Genomic DNA, 20934 nt, shown 5'->3' with positions numbered 1-20934 from the left:
ATATATATATATATATATATATATATATATATATATATATATATATATATATATATATATATATATATATATATATATTCAAATATAATCATCCACAAAGATTTAGACTTCAGATTCAAACAAATTAAAATATTAATCTAAGTGATTCTTTGTCAATCTTTTGTAATTTTTGTAATATGAAAGGAGAACAATTTGAATTACATGTGAAATATTGAAGTACGAAAACAGAAAAATTATTTTCTTATTTACTGATAATATAATGTATTATTATTATTTTAATAATTTTTCAAAAATATGTATTATTATTATGGTTGCACTTTATTTTACAGTACGTGTACTTACATGTACTTATAGTGTACTTACAGTGTATTTATCTAAGAAAGTTCTGGTAATACAAGGTGACTACGTGGGATAGGGTTAGGTTTAGGGGTAGGTTTGGGGTTAGTACCTAGTTATTACATAGTTATTGTAATTGCTATAATAAATCCATAGTATGTACATGAGGAACAGGACTGTAAAATAAAGTGCTACCATTATTATTATTATTTTAATAATTTTTATTTATTTTTGTTTTAGTTTTTTTGCAGTATGCTTAACTCATTACAATGATATTTGGAATTAATTTATTCTGTTTGGTCAATTTTTTCTGAATATTGACTGCTGTCCATGGCAACAGAGTATAACTCTGCCGTGCAAAGGCAAAAGAATGTATACTTTGATTTTTGTCTAGAATGAGTTCAAGACATTCAAGACGTCATCACGTGTATAAGTATCTTGAGTCAATTTTGTTGTTTTTTTTCAGAGAAAATATTGCGTCATCTCAACCGTAACTTCGAAAAGCCCAGGATTCATTTTAAATACGGTGTAGACATATGAATTAGATAGATCACGATTTACCAAACGACTCCATATCACGAAGAACTGTAAAGATTAGATACCTTGGCAGCAATATGTAATTGTGAATAACCTTTAAATATTTGTTTTTTTTTTACTTCTTGCAATACAGATTATTCGCCAGGGTGTCATTTCTTCTTCAACAACCATTGATCATGTGGAAGTTACTGCCTTTTGCCTTGGTGTGACTCCTCACGTTTTGCAGACAATGCAAAGGCAGAGTACATTAACCTCAAAATAGGGGTTAAAATCAAGTTTGAGCTCTCAATTTTTTTTATGTAGATAATTTTGATTACTAAAACATGTAATCGTTAAATTTCCAGTGTCCTACCTATAATTAATTGGGCTGGACAAATAAAAAACAAACAAGTAAAAAAAAGTCGTAATGTCTTTGGCCTTAGTAAGGCAGAACTGACCACTCATTTGTGTTCTGTTCATTGTCTCTAAGATAACATTGGTGTCCTGATGACCATGTGTTTTGTGGTAATGCCTTTTTGCCTGTTATATTTAATATTAATATAATATTGCCCCCTTTGGAAGTTTGTTGCGGTCCTCTAGGGGGCCGTTGAGAGACCCAAGCCCCAGGTTGAGAACCACTGCATTAAAAAGAGAGATTTATGAATAACAAATGGTTTTAGAAAATGTTGATGTGTTCATTCTGAGCGTGTCTTTTTATTTAATTCTTTTAGAGCTTTTTTAGCTTGTCAAAAACTGTTAGGTCATTTGTAAGCGTTGTAAACGAGATACAATGAGTGTGTGCACTTTTATGCATATCACAAAACATCTAGCCACAAGAGTGATTATAATGATGTGCTGTGTTTCTCATAGATAAACACCTTATAATTTTAATATCAGTTTTGCATATTTTAATGTAGGAACGATGAAATAGGCTCTTGATTGACGAGTGGAAATCTGATCCGGCGGAGAACAGTGGCAGCCAATGGGAAGCGGGGCGCCGGCTGTTTCTGAAGGGAGGCCCCTGGAGCAGCAGGCAGCGAGTGTGTGTTGACTTGACCGCGGAGGAGAGGCACGAGAGCGCTTTTCTCACTCAGTCCGGCGACACATCCATGCATGAATGCGGTGCGATTACTGGGGAGAGTGCTAGCTTTAAGTTCTCCATCACCTTCGAAGCTTCAGTAAAACGTAACTAGAAACAGAAAAAAAAGAGTTTCCAAAAGTCCAGTCCCTTCGGAGGATCGGTTCACTGCGTTACGCACTCAGAGTACCGCAAAAGGACATTTGCAACTTTATTTATAAAGTGTCACGGATCTGCTGCATTTATTGTCTGTTTCATAATAGTCAGCATGTAGTCAGTCAAATGAAAGAAATAGCCTATTTATGAATGGAGTCGCTGAAAGCGCTCGAGCGCGCAGCAGTTCATGTTCCATCTCCAATAAGTCAGTCTCCTCCTTCAAAGGGTGATCGGACGACGCGCTCAGAGTCCACCCGCTGCAGAATGGACGGACTTTACGACCAACAAGTGCCTTTCATAAAATCTCATGTAAGTCTGATGAAGGTAAATTGGTGCTCTCCGTGATTGTAAATATGTATCTGTCCCATAATTGAATGATGACGAGAATATGCGTTTTTTAAACCGTAACGTGACAGGTCTGTCATCTGTATGTGTGCGATTCTTTACTTCAAGGGAAGCTTCTAGACTGATCTCGAAGACATTAATAACCATTGATAGTTTTAAAGTATTGATTATAATAGCTTTAAACCTTGCTATGGCGAGTCAACCTTCATATATGCCAGAATTGCTATATTTTAAGCTTTTTAACTTCCCCTGTAGAATACATTTAAATTGTGTTAAAACAAGGGAAATTATGTATTTAACTTTTTCCTAAGAAAATTATATTTTCAGTTCCGCTGGTATATTTATGTATAGTTTACTAAAAACAAAAAAAACTAAAATTACACAATGCACAAATGCATTTTACTAAATAATTGTTCCAAAATCAAACTGTTTAATGACAGAAATGAGAAGTGACAGTGTGAAGATTAAAAATGTTTATTTTAATTTTTTTTTTTTTTTTTTTTACTTTTAAAACTAGGTACGATTAACAAACAGGTCAGTTTTTTGAGACTGGAAAAAAAATTAATAAACGCAATTAAAAACAACAATTCTGTTGACTTTCTAACATGTTGGATTATTAAGTCAAAGACTTATTCAACATTTTGCCATTAAAATAAAAACCACTGGAGAGTTCATCATGAACATATCTTTTATTCCAGGACATGATGAAACATAGTTTTATATTTCATTTTTAAAGATTCCAAACAAAAAAGTGCCACTAACTAAATCATCTCTCATATATTAGCAGCAAGCGTGATGTGTGAAGGTAAAGCTGTGTGCTGCATGTCTTTCAAAAGCAAACTCAACACCCTCCATCTTCATTTGAGGCATTGATCTGTTGCTTTCTGCTTAGAATCCTCGGGGAAAGACGTCCAACACGAGACCAACGAAGGACAGGAAAAGAAAATTCATTAACTCTGACCTGGCTTTGGACACCGAGGGTAAGCACTCAGGTGTGGGTGAAAAAGACAATGTTCATTTCACGCCTTCTTAACATCTCGCAAAATGCAATATCGCTCATTGCCACCTGCACTCGAGGCTTTAAAATCTCAATCAGCAGCACTCGCCTCGGTCTTCAGAGGGCTTTGAGACTGAAATCGAGATGAGCTGAGGGTCAAAACTCATAATTAAAGCTTTGTACCTGTTGTTTCTCCCTCTCAAACTCTGCTGTCTCTGTTTTTAGAGCTGTTCCAAGATCTCAGTCAACTTCAGGAAACCTGGCTCGCTGAAGGTAAGCTGTGGTCTGTTTACTTCAGTCTCGCTCAAGGTTCTCAGTGGTTGATCGAGCTTTTGTTTCAGAGCTGAAGAGAGCGTGGGGGGAGATTTGGGGGAGGGGAGCAAATATGCCTCGAGTTACAGACCTAATCTGCAGTCCAATTAATGCATCTGTAGCGAAGGCACTTGGTGTGTCATGCATACATTAGTGCTTGAGAAGAGCAGGAGTCTAGAGGGAGACCGAGGAGGTTCTACTTTGAGTGTCATCACAGATTTCCAGAAGAACTTGCAGTCTGGCTCACTCTCTTCTCCTATCGTCCGCTTTTGGCAGGAGCTAAGGCAGACGAGCCTCCAACACTGCCACCTCTCTCTCTCTCTCTCTCTCTCGGATGCACGCACACGCGCACCTTCTATCCCTCACCCCTTTTCTTTTTGTATCCCTCTCTTTCTCGCCTGATACTTTCCATATTTTAAGTTCTAAGTGCTTTTTTCTTTACTTTTCTTTACTTTTGTAACTCTTTTTGTTAAAGAAATGGATTGATGGTAGATCGCTTCCAGAACTTCAACTTTCACCGTTTAGTTTTTTTCCCTCAACTTTTTTTTGGGGGGGTTGTTTTGGATTTTTTTTTGTTTCTCATGGCAAGACATGCTGGTTGTGGTCTAACTCGAACGTGATGCTTCAGGAGTTAAGCACGAGTGTCTTCCTCCCACCTTGCTTGCAGCACCGACCTTTAGGTTAGTAAATGGTTCATTCTTTGGTTGGTTGTTATTGTGTTAAATATTGGAAATATTTAAATGTGATATAAATGTTACATTAATTACAGTGTAACGTAAAAAATAAATAAATGGCAAACTGGCAATTTTGATGTTAAATTGTAAATATTTATTTTTTATAGTTCTAACAATTTCATGTGAAAAATGGCAAGCTGGCATTTTTTTTTCTTTTTTTAATTGTTTTTTTTTTGACTGCAAAAATAGTTTGAGAGGTTTTCAACATTTTAACAATGTTGTTGAGGACATGTATACATTAAGGAAATGAACTAAACTGATGATGTGCATGCAATTTCAATGTTTAACTGGTTATCAGTCTTATTATTTGAGTTAACTTTTGTAGTCTTCTAAAAAGGAACAAATATTTGTCGGGGACAATTATACTGTGATGTTTCCATTTTTTGTAGAAGCTTTGTGGGATTTTATTATTTTTATAAATTAATTTAGGCTGTGCAGAAGTTTAAAGTTGCAAATCATAATAGACATAACAGCCTTTGTCTGTTTATTATAAAAAGCAGTTTGGTTGCAAATCGAAAAAATAAATAAAAAAGCAGTTGGACAGCTGAAAGTCATGCAAAGCAGTTTGTAAAACCAATTCCAGCGCTTTGCATTTGTGAAATCCCAGCTGCCTTTCAGCCTTTGAAATGCATTTGCATGCACTTTGGACAAAAAGAGGAAATGAAGATGTGTGTGTGTCTGTTTTCTGTTAGTGATTGCACTACATCTGGCTTGTGTGAATGAATTTTTCAATGCCACATGAAAGTCAGACTAATGCAACTTAAGTATCTTTTTATTTAACATTATCTCAAATAACTTCACTGAAATATACTTTTTACAGCTGCACTACAGGACATTGTTGTGTGTACTAGTCACGTTTGTGCCAAACATCTGAAATATAAGGAAATGAACTGTTTAATACAGTAGGATTTGCCCATGCACCTGCATAAGGAAAGAGACTCTTCATTTTTTAATAGGCCACTTTCATGTATTCTTTAATATATTAAAAAACGCTTGCAGTATAATTGTGGATTTTAAAATTAAAAGTATGCTTTAGAACAGATTTCGGACTTTACTGTTCTTGTCGTGAGTTTGATTATGCCAAATCCACCCCAGGACCTCTAAAAGAATAAGACATGACTTAAATATTTTAGTGTATCCGGCAGGGGTAAAGAAAAAAAAGAAAAGTGTGCAGAAGAACAAAAAAAAAAAGAAGGAGTAGTCGCTGCAGTAGATATTAAAGTGAGGAGTACAATTCAACCTGTCTTACATCCATCAGCCGCAGCGCCCAAAGATTTGAGATAAATCACAGATAGATTTAATATATGACTTCCTGTCTATTAGAACCCAAACGAAGAACTAGCGGTTTCATTTCAGAGATTTATTAGCTCAGGTAATTGGAAAGAATACGACGTATGAGCGACGGACAGAATTTCCGGCAGCGTTGACTAAAGAGCTGATGGCTCGTCATTTGACATACATGCCATTTTGGCCAGAGACAGCTGAAAGTCATTTATTACATCGAGAAAACTTTTTTTTTATTATTATTTCATTGTTTTCTAAGGTGACTTTTATCTGATTTCTCTGTATCTTCCTCTTTGTTTGGCAGAGAAGTGATTATGAGTCTCTTTATGTAGTTCCTGGCCTGCACTGTTTGTGTGTTTCTGTTCTTCTCTTTTTTTCTTTAACTGGTGGACATGCTCCAACACCTTTGCTAGCCTCAGGAGCAGTGCTGGGATCAGCTGTCCCATTCACAGGTTGACTTATTCACCCCGCTGAGAATACTGGCTGCAGCTCAGTCTTTCCCTTCCTCTCACCTTTTCTCTCTTTAACGGATGTTTACGCTACTCTTAATGCACTTGGTCTTTCTTTCCTGTTCATTCTCTCCTGACCTGGTGAGGGGACTGTTTTATATTACTTTGTGTTTGCTTTGGAACCAGCCAGAGAAATGGCGGTGTTATTTCTTGTCGAGTTCAACCAGTAAAGACATCTGCTGCGGTTGTGCTCGACTTGCCTTTTCAAAACACTGACAAATACTGTAAAGATAAACTGGTTCTGATTACCAAACAAATATAGTGATGCATGCTTGGGGGCAGGTTGTCACACTTTTTAGTCAAGTGCATATTTTTTAGTTTTTATTTTTTTTGCTGTTTTTGTTGTTGTTTTTAATTAACGAAAGCCAATTTCTGCATATGCACACACATTTATATTTATTATTTGTGTATTTATATTTTAACCATTATTTCCCAGGAATGAAAGATACAGTTATTCGTAAACATGTGGGCCTCTATGAACCTGCAATTAAGTTTTTTTTTTTTTTTTTTGCAAACTTTACAATAAAATAAAGCAGAAAAAATGTAAAAAAAAATAATAATAATAATAATAATGATATAAAAAGTGCTATATTTTTGGAGTACAAATATTGTTGTCAATAAATAGTTCTAATTTATATGAATTAAAGCATATGTGAAAACCTGCCCTGACATGTCGTATATTAAAAAACTTTTCAGTTACAATATATCTAAATTATGCAGTTGTCTCTTGTTTGAATTAGATTTTTGACTTCAAAACCGAAAAAGGTACTAAAGAAAAAAAAAACTTATGACAACTACTCTGAAAATAATTTGGTGTTTTTACTCAGAGATTGCTATTAAACAATTTCAAAGAAGTAGCAAGTAGTTATATTTTGAAGTAGAAAGACTACTAAAATAGTATTTTCTTGTGAAAATGTACATTTTACAGTGTAGGACGGTCTCATCTATATTTTTCCATTCACGAGTGGTTTTTCAGTTAAACATTCTTCCATATTTACATCATTTATGAATGCATTACAATTTACACAGACGTGAGAAAGCACTGCCCGTTTCCAAAAAGCCGAGCAAAACTTGTTGCCTTACACAAAGCAAATGCTGATTTGTGCGTGTTGCGACTTGTTACTGTTGTTGTGAAAATGAAAATCTAATTTTAGCACAGAGGAATAAATGTGCTAATAGCCCTGTGCAGCAAGGTCTCATGCTCTCCTCTGCCACAGTGCACCTTTGTGTCGAGCTGAACGAGCAATAATCAACAGAACTCTTGCAAGAGTGCAAACGCATGTGATATAAACATGAATGTGCTTAATTGAGCTCCATATGAAGGCTTCATTATTTTAGCATTATTATGAGAGAGGGAAAGGTAGGGGAACGTGCTCTGTTTGGACGGCAGCCGTCGCGGCAGGTACAGGTGCATTCACCAGTGGGGATGTGTCCCAATTAGACAGTGTGAACAATAGGTGTTTTCTCACTGCATGGCTATCCTTATGAAGACACTGTGTAAAGCACTTTTGATCACAAGGCAAGGTGTTTTTCTTTTGGTTTGTTTTATTTATTTATTTTTAATTCTCAAATTACTTTAATACACATACGTCAGTGCATTATGTAGCTGGATGTCAAAGTGAACTACTGAGACACATATGGGATGCGTTTCACACGCAAAAGCTTGCTTTGTCCAACAAATTAAGATGAAATTAAATTACTGACATAATTAGAGGATATGTTTTGTCCGTTTTAAACCAATTAATGTCTTTATGGGGTGGTCTGAGAACTTCAGATCATTAGTGTTTCAATTACAGAGGATTATTGGAGGAAATTACTCATTAAAGTGATTATTAGAGTAGAGACTGTGTTAGCTCAGTTTGTTGAAACCAAATATGTTTGTACCCTGGACCGCACAACCAGTCTTAAGTCACTGGGACATATTTGTAGCAATAGACAAAAATAGCCAAAACTACATTGTATGGCTCAAATTTTTTTATTTTTCTTTTATGCCAAAAATCATTAGGATATTAAGTAAAAATCATGTTCCATGGAGATATTTTGTAAATTTCCTACTGTAAATATGTCAAAATTAAATTTTTGATTAGTAACATGCACTGCTAAGAACTTCATTTGGACAACTTTAACGATTTTCTCAATATTTTGATTTTATTTGCACCCTCAGATTCCAGATTTTGTATCTAATTGTATCTCGGCCAAATAATGTCCGATCATAACAAACCAATCAATGGAAAGTTAATTTATTCCGCTTTCAGATGATCTATAAATCTTAATTTCGAAAAATAGACCCTTATGACTACTTTTGTATTTCATGGTCACATATAATAACTATGAAGAAAAAAAAATCTTTTTATTTACCATTTTCTCTCTTTTTTTCTTCTCCCAGCTCAAGTTCCTGACAATGATGAGCAGTTTGTTCCAGACTTTCAGAGCGAAAACTGTAAGTGTGGACTTTTTTCTTTAACTGTGGCTCAAAATAGTAGCTTATATTTAGCAAAATGTCATCATTTAGAAAGGCCTGACTAAAAGAAGCGTGTGAAAATTAGCTCACTTTTTCGCTCGTGTTTTCTTTCGCCGCTGTCGTTTCTCTGAATCAACAGAGAGAGAGCGCACGAGCGGCGTGTGTTCTCTAGGTTGTGTACCCTCTCAGCGAGTGCAGCCAGAAGCAATAGGCCTTTAAATGGGCATAGGAAGTAAAGTTGGCGCGCAGTGGTCGTGGCAGAGCCGGTGCCAGTGTCGGAAGTGGCATGGACTGAATGAAGCACAGTGGGGAGCGAGTCCAGCTTATGTCTTAAAGAGGAGCCAAAACAGACTCTGCTACAGAGGATGTAGAGGAGAAGAAGGGGGGCTTTGTCTTTCCCTATACAACTAAAGCTCATTAAGCAAATAAAATATACTAGTGTTTGCTGATAATGGACTATTGTCCTGTATCCCTTCCTTAGTGTGAGCTAGACTTTATTGTGAGTGTAGTCCATGACAAAAGAGAAATTAAATGTCACTCAAGGAAGCATTTTTGTTTGCATTTATATGAACATTGTTCTTTATTTTTGTTCTGTATTACTAAGTAAATTTTATTCCATTCCAAAATGTATATTTAAGCAAAAACGTTGTAACTGCAGGGTGTTAGTTGGCGTTGCCGGCAGAACAGGGGAGGAGAGGAGGGACAGGCAGATGGAGGTAGAGCGAGGGCATCCTGGCCCTCCCATATGGGTCTGAGTCGACCGTGCCAGTGGATCACTTCCGTTTCATGTGGTCCTTTCTCACAAAACACCTCGAAATGGGATATACAGGGATAACACAGCCAGAAAATACACCTCTCAAACGGCTGCTGCTTCACACTAGACATGCGTGGCCTGATGCACTGGTTGTTTGTGAAATTATTTGTATCATTTGAAGATTTGAAGTTACTTTTACCATTTAAAAGTTTGGGGACCATTGTTTATTTATTTGTTTTTTAAAGAAATTCATATTTTTAATTAGCAAGGATGCATTAAACTGATGAAAAGTAACAACAAAGTAAAAAAAAAAATGTTTATTCTATTTCAAGTAAGTTATATTGAATAGTCTATTCATCAAAAAATCCTGAAAAGCAGTAACAACTGTTTTAAACATTTATAAGGAGAAAATATCAAACTCAAATCAGCATATTTGGCATATGTGACACTGAAGACTGGAATAATACAAATATCTGAAAACATTATTGTAATTGTAATAATATTTCACAAAATTACAGTTTTACTGTATTTTTGATCCGAAAAATGCTGCCTTGGTGAGCATTAAAAAAAAATATTACCGACCCCACATTTTAAAAATTATATTGTATATACTTTTATTTTAAATGCATTATTAATTGTTAAGAGAATCGTGTGTGTTACTGTAAAAATCTCAATCGATTTAAACACTAGGATAGTACGGATTTTTTTGACTGGGTAAGTGTTATCAAACAGTGTTTATATTTGAGATTTTTGTCCTTTTGTAAAGGCCATCATAATTCAAGCCCAGAGTGTTTAAGAAGAAGGTGTGACTGAATCTATTATCAGCGAGTAACAGTCAGCGAAGTGCTGAGAGTGAGAAAGAGAGAAGGGTGAGAAAACGCACGACCATCAGCACAGAAAAAAAGACACAGTTTGACACTTAGAAACAGTTGTGTTTTTACCCAAATGCACTTTCACGTAACACAAGGAGCAGTGAAAATAGTGTTCGGTAACATACATGGAATTTAGGTGGAGGTGCTACATTTAGCTATTGATTCCTGAAAATCAAATCTATAAGAGTGCAGCTTATAATGGAATACTATGGAAATAATTTGTGAAAATTTTGCATAAATTGAGATTTGAGAAATTAATATTTTGCTCTACTCAAGATGTCCTTTTGATTTTATAAGAGATCTTATTCAATGTACCGCAGCTCCTGTTCCTTAATTGCCCACTTCGGTTGACATCTGATGTACTCAGGAGTTTAAATGCATCTCATAAATTGCAAGGATACAACAATTTTTAAGTAAATGTCATAAACGACTTCTTGAAAATGTTGTCCATTAACACCAATCAATGCACGTGTAATTGTTGCAATCCTGGAATGACATCCTGCATGCATGAGGTCCTGTGATGCTAACAGATTTTGTATCGATTCGTTTACTCGTATTCCTTTGCGTAAAATCAATTATGCCATTTTTTTCTTCGTCTGTCTACGTGCTTCTTAATATGGTCCATCAAGAACGTCTTCTCAAACATAAATTATTCATCCATACTGCTACTTTTAGAATCCACTATCATGAACAACGACACATCCTAACAAGACCATTTCAAATTTCAAAAGAAATCAATTAAGGAATTTACTTTAGACATTATGATTTGTATTCGTTTTTTTAATTTTTGGTGAATGCATAAAAGAAGGTAAATGTTGTAGGTCACCTTAACTTCACCTGCAAATGCCTTGTGTGAGCAAAAGAATGATTGCAGTTTCAAATACCATTTCTTCTGCATCCTTTGAGTAATGAATATAGTGTTATATTCTTTAGCCATGATTTCATTTTGATGTTCTGTTTAAACATCCATCCATTTGTCTCTTTCTCAGTGGCGTTCCACGGGCTGCAGTTGAGGATAAAGAAAGAGCCCCACAGTCCGTGCACTGATCTGGGCTCAGCCTGCAGTCAGGAGAGGCCCTTCAGACTCCACTATGGGGAGAAGTGCCTGTATAACATCAGGTACCCTAATGCAGAAACACATTCAAACAGAATCACACACACACACCACTTGTTCTTCTTTTAAATAATCAAATCGTGTATATAACACCAAGTTATTGTATAGACATGCTAGACTGCTAGACTGTTTGAGAGAAATGTGTGTGAAGCCGTAAGTGTTTTTGCACCAAAGCAGTGAAAATCAACTCTAAACTTTATATTTTCAGCTGTTAGAGCGACACTAACATCACATGGTTTTGCTTGCAAATTCAGCCTCGGCAGCAGGTGTGAAAGAGTTAAATAGGCTGAATATGTCTACATACTGTACATTTGCAATACAGAAATCATTTAACAAATAATTTTTACCCATTATTTGTCAATTAAGAGTGTGTTATTTTCCTAATTACAGATGTTTTGTGAAGAAAAAAAAAACTATTTTCTGAATGCAAACGTTGGGTTTGTTAATCACGCTGCTTGTGACGCTGAATTTTCAGGTGTTCAAATAAAGCACTAAGGTGTTACATTTGGTGTGTATTTCACCTTTTTATATGTGACTAAAGGCTGAATAAAAGCACAGACGTTCATTTGACAGAACAGCCCTAAAGCAGATGGGGTCTTGGCATAGATTTGAGCTAAGAATAGTCTTAAAGATTTATGGGGGAAAAAAGCACAATAATAATAGTTTTCCTTTAGTTATTTACTCAAAGGCAGCTGTACAGCAGGTGCTGATCGAAATGATTTAAATGGGATACACCTGAAATTGGAAAGGGGGAACAAAACACAAAAAAGAAACAAGAAATTACGCTATGGTGCATTAAGTGCAATAAATGGCTTTTCCACTTGGACAAGCGTCTACCGCAAACACGGTTGCTTGGTTACAGTCATCTTCCTATTGATTTGATTTGAAATTTATGACATTTGACTTGTTTTATTTCGCTGGAGGAGCCATCCTGCCCTCATATTGCAGATGGCACTCAAGCTGAACCAACAACCTCTGTGATGATGTTCTCTTCAGAGGTGCTTTGGAGATTGTCAAGCCCCATAGAAGCCTGTTCCTTCCTTGTCTTTTAATGTTTCTGAATGGAGTGTAAATGCTTTAAGGTTTATATCTGACAAGATATCTGATGGTTTCTCTTTGGTACCCTGTCGATTGTGGGATGTGAGGGGTGGAGAGCCAGTAGCTGGATGGCTAGGGATAGATGATGGGAATTGTGGGAATTTTTTTTATTGTTAGATTATGGAACATGGAAAAAAACATTAAATAGTTTCTAAAAAAATCTTAAGCAGCACTGTTGTTTTCAACATTGATATTATTTTGGCTATAATGTTTTGTGCATTTATTTATTTTTCATTAAAAACATAATTCAGAAGATATATATACAATGTTTAATTTTGAAATACGCGTTTAGCATGCATTATACAGTATTCTGCAGACAAAAGCTTTAACGTTAATTTTTTTTTAATTTAAGTCTAGCACAGTCTAATGATCTCAGCAGCCTGAAAGGCCCTCAGGAAAGACTAACTTAAACTGCTCTTGTTCCCTGGTGTCTCCAGTGCCTACGAGCAGAAGCATCCCTCGGGAATGAAGGCCTCCAGCCCAGTGTCTACCCCCTGCAGCACGCCCGTGTCCCCTGGCCAGCATGGGTCTCCCACAGCCGCCCCCACCCCGAAACCAGACAGGACGTACCCTCACCTCGCACCCCCACAGCCCCTCCCTGACAGTGCTTATCCCATGGACCACAGGTACTGCCAATTACCAAAACACTTCTGACAGACAGACAGATATATTTACATTTATGCATTTAGCAGACGCTTTTATCCAGAGTGAATTACAGTGCATTCGGGCTACACATATTTTTACCAGTATGTTGTTCCCTGGGAATTGAACCCATTACCTTTAGTGCTGCTAACGCAATGCTCTACCACTGAGAGACAGACAGACAGACAGACAGAAAGACAGATCATGTGTGAGACTTATTCTATACAGTGTTTTGTTCAGATTTCGGCGGCAGTTGTCAGAGCCATGTCATTCCTTCCCCTCTCCTTCAATGTCGCGGGATGGACGGCCCATGTATCACAGACAGATGTCGGAACCCAGCATCCCCTTCCCTCCTCAGGGGTTCAAGCAGGAGTACGGCGACCCCCTCTTCGAACATCCGGCCATGGTGGGTGTGCCGCTTCCCCAGACGTACACGCACTCCATGATGATCAAACAAGAGCCTCGCGACTTCACCTATGACTCAGGTGAGTTTCGTTTCTATCTGTTTACATATCTGCTAATGCTGGCAGAGCAGTATACTGCTTGATCTGTAACGTTTCTGCAAAATATTAAGCCGCTCAACTGTTTTCAATATTGATAATAAAAGGAAATGTATATTGAGCTCCAAGTCAGCATATTAGAATGGTTTCTGAAGGATCATGAGACACTAAAGACTAGTTATGACTGCTGAAAATTAAGCTTTGCCATCACAGGAAAAAAATATTTTTATATATATAAATTACAAAAAATTGCTTTTTTTTTTTTATGTACTTTGTGCTAATAAATGCAGCCACTTTCAAAAACATGAACAGACCCTAAAATAATTAAACAGAAAAATAAATAAATAGATTTTAATAAATAGGTGAGATGTTTTATAAAAAAAATTAATGCATGCCTTATAATGGTATGGAGACAGTATGTACATAACAGGAAATAGTCTGAACGTCCTTTTTCTGTTGTTTTCTTCTGGGTACACATACGGCCAGATAGCAACTTTTTTAGGGACGAGAGATTAATAGAATTAACGTGTTATTTAGGTCTGATCTCATTTCCTGAGGGCCTGGCTGGAAAAGACAAGGGGGCCCCTAATCTCTCCCCCAGGGACCCCCAGGCTGTCGGCCCAGCTCTGGCATGAATGAAGAGGCTTTTGGTTTTCATTCATAAAAATGGAGGTGGAAGCGGCAGCCTGTCTGGAAAGAATGCAGCACTGTTCTCAGCTGTTTCCTGTTGATTATGTAAATCTGTAAAACACAATCTGAGGATAATAGCAGTAATTCCAGGGCCTTTTCTGTTTACTTAATGTCAAAGCAACAAATGCTACGAACTGAAATTGATTTATTGTATGTACATACACTATAAATTTCACATTTTATGTTGGCATTACTATCTATAACTTATTGTCTAATTATTAGCTATAAATTAGACACACTAAAAGCCAATAAATAAAGTGATGAGGGCTTCATATGTGTGAGTGATTTGTCTGCATTAGTTCTTTACATCAGTGGAGGAGATCATTGACATGTTTTGCATCCCCTCCCAGTCGTTTAGAAGCATTTATTCTGCCTCCTAAAGGAGTTTGTTTGTTGTGAGCTGTGTACGGACTGGGCAGTCAGTGGCTAATTAAATCAGTGGTAATTTCCTCGACAGGCCCATTACTTGAATGAAACCCAGAGAGATCTTTATAGGTCCAAATGAACTGGGTTAGATGTTTTATGGAGCATTCACTTAAACTGTCTTGCTTTGCTTTGATTGAATCCCAGCTCCAACAAATAACGTGACTGACGTGGAGCACTGTGGTTAATCCTCACAAATCTGTTGTCCAGAATGTTTTAACCTACTCTTTTGAATATTAAATGAGATGTTGTGCTGTATATATATTATATATATTGCCTTAAAATGGAAAATAATAAGCAAATAAATGCATACATACACACATGGGTTTTAGCTTTTAGCTGAGCCCATGCATTATTTTTAAAATGCTTGCTTTCTTCTTTTCCAGAAGTGCCTAGCTGTCACTCTGTATATCTTAGACAAGAAGGATATCTGGCCCACAATAACAGAACAGAGGGTAACTATCCACAGTAATATTTGATCTTATATATTTTATTATTTAAAGTGTCTAATTTGAAGTTGTATTAAATGTATAGTGTCAGATTATAACAAAATCTCAACGTCTTTATTCAATAGGATGTATGTTCGACAAAGTTGCAAGGCACTTCTATGATGACACCTGTGTGGTACCAGAGAAGGTTGAAGGTATGTTTTTATATTTATTTATTTATAAATATGTATTTATATTTTTTTAATTTATTTACTCATTCATCTATCTTTCTAAAACAATATCATTGTGTGTGTTGCCCCTAGGCATTATGAGATTTAATGCTTTTTATAATTTTCCCTCCCCCAGGTGATATAAAGCAGGAGGCGGGGCTGTACCGTGAAGGCCCAACCTATCAGAGACGAGGTTCGCTGCAGCTCTGGCAGTTTTTGGTTGCCCTATTGGATGACCCCTCAAATTCAAACTTCATTGCGTGGACTGGCCGGGGCATGGAGTTTAAACTCATTGAGCCTGAGGAGGTACTAACTAGCCTCAATATTACATTTTTCAACCAAGATTTTATCTGTATGTGGCCTATTAAGTGTTATGTTTGGGCTATTTAATAAAAAATATTTTTGGACATTAATAATTTAATTTAAAGTAAGTAATTTATTATAAATAATTCAGCCCTGTAAAACCTGACATGAAATAAAAACATTTTAAATTTTTTTTACATTTAATTTAAAAAACATTTTATTGAGCATTTAGACTTTTTTGTCTAGATTATTATTATTTTTTATTTTTTTGCTGAAAATCATATTTGTTACTGAAGGCTTTTATGGTTGATATATTAAGATATTAAGATATAAGAGAATATATCCCAGCTTATACCTGAAAAAAAAAACAAAAAAAAAACACTTTTATTCAGATGGCCAAATTGAGCAAATATATAATGCTGCAGTTGCTTTTCAGCTAAATTTTAATCATGCTGATACCATAGAGGCTTTTGAATTTTGTCTATCAAATATGATATGGTCGGCTTTATAGGGTTAAAATAATTTTTGGAGACTACATATTGCCTAAATGCATCGTTATCTGATTATGGTTATGAAATTGAAAGTATCTCAACCCTTTATGCAAGTTTTGATTCCTAGAGAGACTCTTCATTTGTTTGTTCGAAAGTGTCTGTTATGTCCATCCAAAAAACGAAGTATTTCAACATGTCGACTCTCCAAAAGGTCCGAAGTGTTTGGAAAGTGCGGACAGAGATGTGTTTGTGTAAAGTATCAGCAACAGTGGGATTTGTTTGTCCTGTATATATGTGTGTGCGTGTACTGGCGTTGGTCCACCGGGCAGCTGTAGAGAACAGGGGAGTCATTCAATCGTTGGGTTTGGCTGGGCGGGTGCAAGGCGTGAATGAAGCACAACAGAGTGAAAAAAGGCCCACAGCGCGGGGCTCTGGGAGAGAGCGGTGGGAGGGAGATTTGAAAAGGAGGGGGCACAGGTGGGGGGTCATGTGGACAGGTGCAGGAACATCTGCCATGATCTGCTGTTTCTAATGAACACATCTCCGACTAGAGGTATGAGTACACGGCTGTGGCCAATGAGAGGACGCCGATTTGTATTTCAGCCCTTGACAGGGTTCAGCTGCAGATCCGTCAATGCTTTGTTTTTGCTGCCTGTCTAGTTTAGTAATGAGTGGGTGTTAGGTCTTATTTTTATGTAATGTTTGGATATATTGCGTTCATTTGTGACAACATAGTTCTTTTGTTTCAAAGGTGGCACGGCGTTGGGGAATACAAAAGAATCGACCTGCTATGAACTACGACAAGCTTAGCCGATCACTGCGCTATTACTATGAAAAAGGCATCATGCAAAAGGTAATGTAGGCTAACCAGCTTAGCTACATCTTCTGACACATACTAAAACTCATCATAACCTCTTTTCAGAATACTTTCATTTTGGCATAAGTTTTCTCTTTTTTTCATAATAAGCTGCTTTTTAATTATGATGATGCTAATATGCTAATAAGAAAATGTAAGTGAAGTCTGAATGCCCTCTTGTTCAAAAGGATGCATGGAATTGATCAAAAGTTACAATTAATTACAAATTATATGTATTTGAAATAAATAAACTTTTGTTTATCAAAGAGTCCTATAGAAGAAAATGATCACAGTTTCCACAGAAAGTATTTAAGCTGTATGTTGTCTTTTCACTGTTGAAATGTATAGTAATATTCTGGTTTCCTGACTCAAAGGTGGCAGGTGAAAGATACGTGTATAAGTTTGTCTGCGACCCCGAGGCTTTGTTCTCCATGGCCTTCCCCGACAATCAGCGTCCGGTGCTGAAGACCGACCTGGAGCGGCAGATCAACGAGGAAGACACCGTGCCGTTGTCACACTTCGATGAAAACATGGCGTACATCCAAGAGGGTGGCTACTGTAACCCGCACCCATACAACGAGGGCTACGTCTACTGAAAACTGCTACCGGCCGTTCGAAATCAAAACCAACTTTCAGACTTGTCCCTCGTTTCCTTCAGTCATTCCCCAGGACAAAAGAGAGCACTTTATGGACAGAGGATGATAGCAGTGTGTAAACCTACAAACGTACTGATGTAGTTATTTTAGATGCTCCTTTGGTGATGTTTGTCGCTACTGAAGGGGATGGGGTGTCTCAGCATGCCGTTTTCTCTCTGCAAAAGACTCTTGAGGGCAACTGGCCTCTCTTCGGACAGATGTTTTGAACTATTTAGACAAATTAGAGTCTGGAGCACGAGAGTGGAAAAATCCCAACCTCTTTTACCATTGAATCTCTTGGATTGTTCGTGGAACGCTTTGTCATTTTCGCACATTTTCTCAACATTTGCATTTCTCTACCTTGGTGTTAAACTGAGTAAATAATACAGTGTATTACAATGGAAATAAAATCCTTAAAACTCTCCATCTCAAAGTGAGCACATATCTGAACTTATCTGAGTAAATGGCCCACATTATTTCTTGCCCATTCAAGACCCATAAAGTGATAAAATACTTGCACAGTTATAACAAACGACTGATTCGTGTTGTTTGTGAAAGAATATTATATACTAATATTCAAGTTATACCCTTATATATATATTCTCCTATGAATATGTCTTAGAAGAGGGAAGATGCAGGCAATTTTCTCAATGAACAACAGATTTTTAATAAAGATAAAAAAATAAACTGACATGACAGCATGATTTTGTAATACAGTACATGGTGTTTCAAATACTACTCTGATTTTTTTCTTAAGATCTATTTAAATAAAAATCTGTATACTTAAGTTACAATACAGTTTGACTGACACCATACTGTATTTTACTGAATATGACATTTTAACCAAATGCACCTTTATAGAAATCAAACCGTTCTTTTCAGAAAAGTCTTCAGACAGCTTCACGTGTTTCTATGACATCATTCTATGAAAGTTACATTTCTACTATTAGAGTGACAAATTGCATTTTTATTAGGAAAAAAGTGGATGTTGGTCCATTAATCGCTCCCCCATGCCATCATTGAAAATATGAAACGTGTATATTCAGGTTAATGCACCTCAATGCTGCTTTATGTGTAAATTTAAAGTATGATCAGACGGCAGCTATGCCCTGCAGTACGTTAATTTGTTGTTGTTTTTTACATGAAAAAAAAAAAAACGTCAGTGTTTATTGAATGTAAAAAATATATACATAATTGCAAAGGGAATGGCAATAGCTACACTTCTGTAATAAAATAGTGTTGAAATACAATTGGGTTGTTTTTTAAATGCATTTTTTAATGTGCTTTTTGTCAATCTTTGTCTCATATTTCAATCACAAATGCAGTGTTGTTCCCTAGTAAATGATTTCATTCGGGTTCCAAATCCACAATAAAACTGACAAAAATAGAAGTTATTACTTGAAATTGAAAATACACACACACACACACACACACACACAAATTAAATGAAAAAGCAAAATGTTGTTTAAATTTTCCTTTATTGTTTAATATCTTGACTTTTTGTACTGTGAAATGATACTTACATAAACACACCATGATACCTTGGTTTATCCAACATATGTTTGAGTGGTGCAGACAAACCGCCATCCTTTATACGCTTAAACAAACACTTCATCATCACAACAACACACTGGTAAACAAGCTTGACAACTGTGTCCCATAATATCAAGCACACACTGGCCCAAGGCTGTGGTCAAATTTGTCTGTTAAAACGACCGTCACGGTTACCAAAAAAGCACAAATGACTGTGGTTTATTCAAACATCTCCCATTAAAATCTCATGCAAAACCTCACGGCGCTCGAAGTATGTGGTGGAAAAGCGAGGAAGTGTTCTGGAAAGAGAGTTGAAAAGAGGTCAGGGGAAAAAAAGGACCCATGTAAAGTTGGATAATCTCCGTGCTAATCTTGTTAAACAAGTATTTCAATGGGGCTACAGATGTCCTCTTTCTGTTATCTTGTACGCTGAATTGTTCTCAGATCTATTTGAATACTCTACGCCCAGAATAGACCGTTTTTATTTGTTTCGAAATGTACCATGTGAACCTGCATGGAAAAACACTGATTGTTTTTATTTTCACCGCTTCGTTGGTAATCTGTGCTTCTACGTTTGTGACATTAAACCTCTCTAAAATGGTCTTTAACCCATTAACCCAATAAATCATCTATTACCTGTAGGCAAATAACTACTAGATCCATTAGCAAAGTAGCTCCAGCAGTTTAGCTTGATTCTGTCTGTTTGCTTCGAGTCCAGCTACCTTGCTTAGTTTTACGGCAGGCTGTGTTTACTCATGGGAAATGGTTTGTGTTGTCTGAGTGGTTGTGACACTCACATGTTTGACAAGTGAAATGAGACCAAATGTTCTCCTTGTAGCCGAAACGTCTTTGAAGCGCTGGTTTTTAATATGGCGTGTTTACCTATGAAAAGACTCTCAGCCTTCAGCCATCCAAAGCCAAAGTAACTTAGCGGTGAACATAAATCATTCACGAGGTAATTCCAGGGAACAACTGCGCTGGAAACGTGGACTGATATAACGATGACCATTTAACCGGTTTACAGTGACCGAAAATAAACAGCAATTTGAAAAGTGTTACGCTTGAGCAAATATTTAAGATGGCGAACAAATGTTGTGTCTGTGGTATCTCATATACAACCCATTATAGGTGAGAGCTGTGCACATTTTAGTGTTTAAATGCTAATATTCTCTATTTGAAATGGTTACAGGTTCTTATTTTAAGCAGTTAAAATATTTTGGCACTTTTTTCCATTGCATCTGTTGGCATGTATGGAAACATTCTGAACATAGACCTGATTTGCACACCTTTGATAATCGTATGTAGCGAGATGATCAAAGATGGGGGTAGTTGCTGCTGACTCTGGAAAGGATCACAGTGTTGGAACAATAATTGATGCTGAGCTGAGGCTGAACTCAGGCATTGCCACCGGTTGACACCCATTACATTATTCAGCGTTGCTCACATTGCAGGTTCATGGCAGATAAAAACACAAAAGGGGTCTGGCTTTTGGGAGAGATGTCTGCAAGTACGACAGTGATAAATCGCTTTTGATGTGTGCTCAGAAAGCAGTGAAATTGGGTTGTGGTGCTGTGCTATAGCTCTGGGTCACATGCATCTGCGCTGGTTATAATCAGATGCTGGCAGACGGCGGGAGT

At 36.7% G+C, this 20934-nt stretch overlaps 1 protein-coding gene across 6 annotated transcripts; it reads left to right on the top strand.

Moving 5' to 3' along the window:
* Positions 1 to 1897: 1897 nt before the first annotated feature.
* Positions 1898 to 19014, top strand: LOC128029536 (ETS translocation variant 1-like). 6 transcript variants are annotated; one of them, XM_052617366.1, is made up of 12 exons: positions 1898 to 2410; positions 3324 to 3411; positions 3654 to 3701; positions 8654 to 8707; positions 11344 to 11473; positions 13004 to 13192; positions 13437 to 13693; positions 15208 to 15276; positions 15396 to 15464; positions 15616 to 15785; positions 17025 to 17126; positions 17504 to 19014. In XM_052617366.1, the coding sequence occupies exons 1-12, from the start codon at positions 2237 to 2239 to the stop codon at positions 17723 to 17725; spliced, it is 1572 nt and encodes a 523-aa protein (XP_052473326.1). In that variant the 5' UTR covers positions 1898 to 2236; the 3' UTR covers positions 17726 to 19014. The 6 variants fall into 6 exon arrangements, with proteins under 6 accessions (XP_052473326.1, XP_052473329.1, XP_052473328.1 ...); XM_052617369.1 differs by having other exon boundaries at positions 1899 to 2395; positions 13449 to 13693; XM_052617368.1 differs by having other exon boundaries at positions 1899 to 2395.
* Positions 19015 to 20934: the final 1920 nt, after the last annotated feature.

Source organism: Carassius gibelio, chromosome A15 (assembly GCF_023724105.1).
Source record: "Carassius gibelio isolate Cgi1373 ecotype wild population from Czech Republic chromosome A15, carGib1.2-hapl.c, whole genome shotgun sequence".
Lineage (NCBI taxonomy): Eukaryota > Metazoa > Chordata > Actinopteri > Cypriniformes > Cyprinidae > Carassius > Carassius gibelio.
Note: the sequence above shows the minus strand (reverse complement) of the source record. Positions and strands in the feature narration are given on the sequence as shown.

Excerpts from the sequence above, each read along its gene's own strand:
- LOC128029536 (XM_052617366.1), top strand. The coding sequence starts at position 2,237 with ATGGAGTCGCTGAAAGCGCTCGAGCGCGCAGCAGTTCATGTTCCATCT. Across the intron at positions 2,411-3,323 it reads CTCATGTAAGTCTGATGAAG|AATCCTCGGGGAAAGACGTC; the intron begins GTAAATTGGTGC and ends CTTTCTGCTTAG. Across the intron at positions 13,694-15,207 it reads CGACTTCACCTATGACTCAG|AAGTGCCTAGCTGTCACTCT; the intron begins GTGAGTTTCGTT and ends CTTCTTTTCCAG.